An 8122-nucleotide genomic window follows, 5' to 3' on the forward strand; every position below is an offset into this window, starting at 1 on the left:
CCTGTTGCTCCTACTCTTGCATCACAGAGTAGACATATTTTGTGGGGCTAAGCCTTCTCTCTCACAACTTGAAACCTCTCCTTAGTAGGGAATTCATTTAACTTTCAAATCCTGCCTTTGTCTGGCATTATTGTCTGTTGTGCTACCATCACATTGTCAGCCTATAAATAAACGAAAGTGAAAAGTGCTCAGGCTTTCTTTGCTCAGTTATTACCCAAAATAGTTTATGGGGTAGACCTCATTATTTTTGCAGCTGCTTCTTCCACTTCCTGTCCTGTTAGCTGGCATCACTTGCTTTTCTACCATTTTTTACCATATTTTTTTTGGTTAAGATCCTCAAGCAGGTGTCTCCAAACTTTGGTTGAAAAGAAGTCTGATGTTTACAAAACAGATTGAGATTACATAGAATGTAAAGGAAAGCTGGTGACAATAATAACTGAAAGGTGTTTTAAACATAAAATTTTGAAAGTTGTTCTTAGGATCAGTCTGGATTTTAATTGAATCTGCAATGTGAGCTGGCAGAGGAAAGAAAAGTGTGACTTAATTTTGAGTTCTTAACAAAAATATATTTAGTTGATACATCTCTCTAATTGTGATGCCTTTGGCTTAAGTATTCCTGAAGGTCTCTCACAGGAAAGAGCCTCTGGTGATAGATACATCGTATCATAATCTATGAGAAAATTAAAAGGGAACAAAGTTGTTAACGCCATGTAATTCCTGTGATCATGATCTCTTAGGTCAACGTAGAGGAAGACAACTGAAATTTTTACTTAATGTTTTGTGTGGATGAGGCAAAGTACATTGCTTTGTATTCACCCAGTGAGTTTGTGTAGTGTAGAATGTGAAAATATAATGTTTTACTGAGATGATACAAATAATGTGAAGTCAGAGAATTATCATACAGGAAGCAATGCAATTCCACATCAGCTGGAGGTGTTCATAGTGCCCTTGCATTATAGGTCTTTCTGCTGTCCCTTAGCATCGTAATATTCTAAAAATCGTTCTTGTCTTACAGGTTTGCCAACTGACAGATGAGCATATACGTCACTTGGTGAAAATGACACGTGACTTTACCCTGCTTTTTTATAAGGTATGGGCACATGTTTCTAAGAAACCTCCAAAACTTGACTCTGGCATGGTGATCGTCTAATGAAAACGGTAAAAAGATGCAACAGGACAAGCGTTTCATGAATAGGAATGTTGGTTTGTGTCCTCTATATTAATTGTGAATTGTCAAATGATGGAAAGGTGGGGGAGTCTGGACTGTAAGAATGTGCACAGCTTGGCCCAGTTGCAGCAGAAGTATTTGACAGATAGTGCCCGAGGGCCAGTTCAGTTTTGCTATGCATGCATTGTAACGTCACTTTGAACTTGTGAGAATTGATGCGAGTTAAGCACAAACTTATATGTAAGATAACATAAAGGTCACTTCAAACTGGGAACTAGAGATTGCCCCAAGGAAGTATGAAGGTAATTCATGTAGCTTCCTTTATGAAACTTGAAATAGCAAGTATATTTATTTGACTAAATAGATTGTAACTTCTAACAACTTTTTTTTCTAACTGAAACAACGTTTTTTGGTTGCTAAAGTGAAATAAATTCCAGCTTCCCCCTACTGTCACAAATTCAGTAGGATTTCATTTCTTCCCCTGTAAACTCTATAATTCCTGATTGCTCTTCAACTTTCCAAAATAGAAAAACAGAGAATTTAACCTAATTTTTGTATGTTTTTCTTCTTCAAGCTGCATGCGGAGAAATGAACAGCAGCAGTGAAATTCTTGTCTGTTTCTCTTGGTATTCACAGAAGGTAGCTAAAAATAGCTAGTGCTGCTAAAAATTCTTTTTTTGGTGGGCTAGGAGGAGGGCACCTAACTTTCCTAGTACCATCTTTCAATCCTAAAGGCTAAAAATGTAATTTGTTTAATAGTCTGCTTATATGTCTGCTTTCCCTCAACACACCAAAGAGTAGTTTAGTCTGTTGGTTTCTACTCAAAGAACTGATGAAACCTTTTAATTCTCCAAACTTTATACTGAAGTCTACCGGTAGAGAGATGGCATCTGGTTCTGCAACAACTATACTACTAGGAGATTTAAATGTGTCACGGGCTTTTAGACTCACAATAAACAAGTAAGTTAAACTTTCTGTAGCTCAGTTTAGCCATTTTCAAAACTTTTATAACCTATATTTAGCAAATATTCACCAGTCAAGTGATTTTCAAGGACAGCTAGTCGTCCCCACCCAAGTCTCTAAAATAAAAACGTAACAAAAATAGGTTAATAAGAGGGGTAGTGCTTGATCATTTTTATAGACTGTTATAAAATGCTTGTAGTAATCATACTATATCATATGTATTTACACCTTACAGATGCAAAGATGAGGAATCTTTTTTTGTGTAAAAAGCTGTTGCTTTTGCTTGGTTTTTAAATAACTGGATGAGAGGAAACTACTAAGAAACTATCTGTAAACCTTGAGGAGAAAGCAAACTGCTTGTGAATATTCATGCAAATATATATTAGTAATTCCTTCTGATTGAATTACTGGATTGTACTGTCAAAAGCATTCTCATGCAGCAAGGCTGATGAATAAGAGCACAGCAGAAGCAAATATGCTGTGCTCAGATACCTATATTTTGGGAAAACTCCCGAGGGTCTTCATGCATTATGGAGCCAGAGCTATTGAACTCTACCATAGCCGGGCTGGTACTGCTGGACCAGCTGTGGTATCATTTGAACTGTGCCCAAGGAACTGCGATTGCAGTGCAGAAACTCACGTGGCTCTGCAGAATTGGCTGCATCTCTACTGGGCTTTTCATGTTTGGTGGGGTTTTTTTTGTTTTGTTTTGGTTTGGTTTTTTTGTTGCTGTTCTGTCAGTTTTAACTGGGGTATGTCTATGCTGACTCCATGTGAATTGTCTCATGAAATGTGCCTGCTTGTCAGCCCTCTGGAGTCTCTTTATGTTGCTGTGGCCTTTGGGCTTGTACTGTACTTAATTTAATATGACATTCTACCAGGATTTAGGGAGGTTGCCATAGTGCCAAGTGGCTTTTCATGAGGCAACTTGTCTGGCTGGCCAGTGCTAAGATGAAGCTGAGCAACTTTACTGGGCGCTACCCAACTCCTACAGAATCTCCGGAATATTTCTGCATTGCGCAGTTCTTTAGGTTTTGGGAAGGCTGATTAAGCCAGATTGTGGTGTCAGGTCTGAGCTGGCTCTGCAGTGTGTTTTTTGGTTCTTTTTGGTGTGAGGGAAGGTGGTGTTGGTTTTGTGTTTTATGTTTATTTTTGTTTTCTGTGCTGCATTGATTGGAGCTCATCAGCTCTTTAAGAGCACTCCTGCAGGTGCCAGGTCAAAGATGAGTGGTGCTGAATCAGAGCTAGCTGGTCCAGATGAATGCAGGATGTCCTTAGCATATATTTGCTGGCACCATGCTAGTATGTTTTTTGTCTTGTCTTTTATTTCATTATATGGAGAATTCCAGATGTTATTATACCCAATTTAAAGTCAATTCTTTTCATAAAAGAATATGAAATATAGATGATAGCCCTTATGGGTGTGCCTTAAGTGTCTTTATGTAGTCATTGAGCTGTCAGTTTACATAGGGTTTTTTATTTTAGCTTCAGTTGAACTGTACAGGGACTGACATAAAACTTATACTGGGTTTCTAACTTAGATTTTTAAACACGTTCTGTTTTAGTGCCGCAAAACTGGGTCTCCACTCTACAAACACTACAAAGTATACAAGCGCCCAGCCTGTGGTCAGTGCAATGAGAAGATCACTGTGTGTCGTTTAGGAGAGAATGACAGGATGACTTACTTCTGCTCTCGATGTCAAAAGGTGGATCCCCAGCTTGTCAATGTTAGGTATGATGGTAACTTTATAACACTTTTAAGCATTGCTGTCCTCAAAGTGTTACAGTAAGAGGACATCACTTCTCAAGTAGAATGGATCCTTGTATCTAAATTCTCCTGACTTTGCAGAAGAAAAAAGTTTTGGCCATTGATATTTAGAAATGGTTAAAAGCTTTGATTCTTTGATACTATTTCTTTCAAAGGCTCCATCAGTTATGAAGTAGATACCATTCCTACATTTGCTTAGAGTAATAAAACAATTCAGAGTACTCAGAATTATTCAATGCTTCTTGAAAAATTACCCCATGCTCTCAGTGCTATCAATATAACAGGCTTGGATGTTTACATACAACTGAGTTGAATGGCATAAGGCAGGCAGGAATTTGTGTCTTTATTTCTTTCCCTTCAGTCCTGGAATATCTAAATAGTTGTGCATCTATGCAATTTTGTTCTGGCTGTAGAGATCCACTGAGAAAAACTAAAACTTCAGTAAATTTGGAATGCAGCAAATACTGTATGGCTTAGGACATTTTTTTCTTCCTCCTTAACAGATTTGGAAAGCTTTTACAACAGATGTGCCACACAGACACTTTCAGTTCCACAAAAATTGTGCTAGTAGCAGCTTTCCTCCTTTTATTTCAGAAAAGCACAAAATGCATTTGATATCACAAAGGGTCAAAAGGTAAAAGTTCCAAAAGCACCTTATTCAGACTCTTACATACCTAAGTTATTCTTGAAAATTTTCGTCTGAGGTTTCAGAATCTTGCCTTTTTATACTGAGCTCTGTCAATCTAATAAAAGACACTGCTTTGCTTTGAGAACTTTGCCTTCATTAGTGTATGTGTGTGTATATATATATTTTTAGATAAGATTTGCAGAACACACAAATCCCTCTCCCACCTCTAACCTTTCAAGATTCAGATGGCTGAAGGGATTTTGGTTAAAGCTTAAAAATTGCCTTTGAGTACAGATCAAATATAGAAAATGCCAGCATGGAAGATAAATATTTCACAGGCTGATAACCACAACCAGCTGTATTTTCAGAAAGTAATAATGAGAAGTGTTTTGCAGAAGAGTAGGAAGACAGCAGTGTTCCATTGAGACTGATAACTAGAAAATGATGCAAGGAAAAAAAAAATCTCTTTCTCTGTTCTAGAACAAGTAGTGGTTTGGGTTTTATCTTTTTTTGTTGTCTTTTGGTTTTGTTTTTTTTTAAGAAATAATTAAACAGTGGTATATTTCAGTGAAAGACATGGTACTGGTATCTATAAAACAAAAAAGTCATTTCTTGTGCTGTCCTCATCCTAATGGTCAGTTCTTTGTGTTCTACTGCTCTGTTTTCTGTTATGCAGTAACTGTTACCAAATAAAAGTATGTGTAGCTGAAGTGGTTTATCTGCTATTCCAAGCTTTTCATGCTTGAAGACTGAAAGCAGCCTGTGTGATCAGACTGACTTGCTATAGATCATAAACTGTAGAATTTGAACCAATGTTTTTTGGGGTCAAGTAGCTTATAATTTTGCTCAACTGAAAAAGTGCAGAAAATATCCATTATAAGCTTACCTCATCAAATTCAAAGGTACCTTGAATCTTAAAAATATACTGTTCCCCCCCCATAATACCTGTTCCAATATGAGCAGGGGTGGGGGAACAACATGATGGATGGACGAGGGGGATTCATGGAATTGAACTCCAAAACATCACGTGCTGCATATATTCAGTCTAGTAATGCGCTTTTGATAGCAGAGCAGAACAATTCATCTTGTAATGCGAAAATACCTATTTTTAACAATTCCAGTTCCATTGTTTTGTTACCTAGCCACACTATTTTGGTGAATGCTACTGTAATGTCTGTTCTACCTCTTGACAGCACAGGATCTCTGGTATGTCAGCCGTTCTCATTATCCTTCTTAGTTTTCCTGTTGTGGAAGACATGTAGTAGCTAGAGGACATCCCTACCATTGTTACAATAACAAAGTGGTCTAATGGGTACCATTTAAATAAGAGAAAAAAGAAAATTGATTTTGTGACTTTCTGTAGTTCGGCTTCTGAACAGTTCTTCATCCAGTAATGCATTTGTTAGTAAGCCTTCTGTATAAGAGATGGGGCAAAGTACTGGAACAGTATCCCTTTCTTGCCAAATTTCTTGCTGCAGTACTTGAAAATGATAGGGAATTTAAGAGAGGCTGGGGCATTATGCTGGAGAGTACATCAGTTAATAATTAACTTTCTGTCTGTTTTTGTTTAAATATCTTTGTTTGTATTACTTCTGCAGCATCAGGAAAGATTTGCCCTTGAGGTAAATAAAAAAAAAAATAAATAAATCAAACTCGAACAATGACATGCTCTCTAAGCTATGATAGGCAGGCATAACTTTGTGTACTACTTGTTCTCCAGCACTGTGCCTCCTTGCACATAGTGGTGTAAGGCAATTTGTAGGAGAAACGTCAAAAAAGACTAACATCATTCTTTTGTTTCACAGCAAACTGCCAACTAGAAATAGCCTAATTGGCTGGGCATATGGCAGGGGGTCATGTTCTAATGAACATGTAGCTCAGAAATCTGAAGAGGAGTGGACGTGTATGCACTGTACCCTAATAAACAAGCCTTCTGCTGAAATTTGTGATGCCTGTTTGTCTTCAAGGCCTGAAGGTATTGAAAGATTGTTTGGAACCTATACTGGGGAAGGGGGGAGGGTTGTGATTTTGATGCAGTTTTTAGAACTGTAGAAGCATCTCATTGTGAATTGTATTTATGTAACTTTAGCTAACTTAGATTTTGGGGAATCTTACACAGACAATCATGAAAACTGTCTTGTCTTAAACCCTAAAAGTGTCTTGTCTTCCAGTTTTGTGTGCAGGTGGGATTCTATAGACAAGCCTCTGCAGGGACCCTTTGTTTTTATTGGGGCAAGGACTCGGACTAAATGCCATTTTTTTTCAACTCCTTAAAATCATTAGAAGCTTGCAGCGTATGTCTGATAGAGAAATCACCAGGAGGCAGAAAAGTAATTACCATTCTTTCATGTGAACAAAAGCAGTATATTTTGGTACCCTTTCCAAAAGGATGTCGGATTTCTCAGGGGCTAGTTTATTTCCCTCCAAGTTCAGAGTAAGGATGATCCTGGACTTCTTACCCAAGTTTGTTGTTTGTCTCTTGCTGGAGCTTTTGATGCTGCTATCTAGATCTGGTGGGCAGAAGCAGGTGTGAATGAGACCTAGAAAGGGATGGGAAGATAGAATGAGTAACATCCTAGCTTCTCTCCAGATTTCTGTATACAAATTTAGATATTAAGAAGCAATGAGTGAGGACAGACTTTCCACTGAGACCTGTGTTCTATGTGAAGAGGAGCTTTGTATTCTTTTTCACTTTCTGTAGAAGAAGTAAGTAAATTACTCTGTGGAGGGATTTACAGGAAGTTATTTGGATCAAGACTGTTGCTCTGAAACACTTTTAGTTGTTAGATGTATTCCAAGAAACAAAGTCTTGAGGTGTGCATGTGTGGCCTTTTAGGGATAAACCTAATTCTAAAACAATTTCATATTGAAACTTTTCTACCTCAAAAACTAATGCTCCACTTATTTCACATTATTTAGTGAAATATTCAGTAAGTGGCTGAAATCTTCATAGTACAACTTATTTATTTTTCTAGCTCCAGTGCTGCAAAACTAAAAGAAAAGATATTTGTAAACAATATGCAGGCTTTTTGTGTCTGAGAAGAATTAGTGTTTTTACATAGGATCCAGGACCTATTGTTAGAAGTTCACTGAATTTAACTATATGACTCAAAGTATATATGCTGAAATCAAAGATCACTTCCCATACCTTTGATGGCACTTTGAGCCATACTTTCCAAAGTGCCTCCAAATTCCCAGCTGGTGAAGAAGTGACTATGGTACTGATCTCAGTTCTTATAAAATAAGTTCCAATGGTTTTGGTTTGTTTTTTTTAAAGTATTGCTTCATTCTAGTTATTCCTTTTATGGAGTGATGTGCGTGAAACTCTTACCTTACACTAGCTAAAGCCCATTTCCTCAGGCCAGGAATCAATAAAAGTATGTCTTCGTGCCTTATGTAACAGTCGTTGCCAGTAGAGGCTAATCTTGTGTAATTCTTCTGCAAAATCAGTGCCAGAAACTGAAAAATTTAATCTGTCCACAGACTCAGATTTACCAACTAACATTTATCCTGGAATGAATACTGTCAGCTGGACCTTAAAGTATATAATGGCATGTGCACGAATGCTTTATTTTAAGTCTTGTAACAAAATCAT

At 37.4% G+C, this 8122-nt stretch overlaps 1 protein-coding gene across 1 annotated transcript in view; it reads left to right on the forward strand.

Moving 5' to 3' along the window:
• The window catches only part of LOC104159185 (endonuclease 8-like 3), a gene marked incomplete at both ends in the record, with an annotated part of 13503 nt that extends 7001 nt beyond the window's left edge, over positions 1-6502 (forward strand). Inside the window, 3 exons of the mRNA XM_009697026.1 lie at positions 1016-1090; positions 3697-3863; positions 6333-6502. Coding sequence (XP_009695328.1) covers positions 1016-1090; positions 3697-3863; positions 6333-6502 — 412 coding nt within the window. The remainder of the gene's footprint in view (positions 1-1015; positions 1091-3696; positions 3864-6332) is intronic.
• Positions 6503-8122: the final 1620 nt, after the last annotated feature.

The sequence above is a fragment of the Cariama cristata genome, unplaced genomic scaffold (genome assembly GCF_000690535.1).
Source record: "Cariama cristata isolate BGI_N322 unplaced genomic scaffold, ASM69053v1 scaffold24373, whole genome shotgun sequence".
Taxonomy (NCBI): Eukaryota; Metazoa; Chordata; class Aves; order Cariamiformes; family Cariamidae; genus Cariama; species Cariama cristata.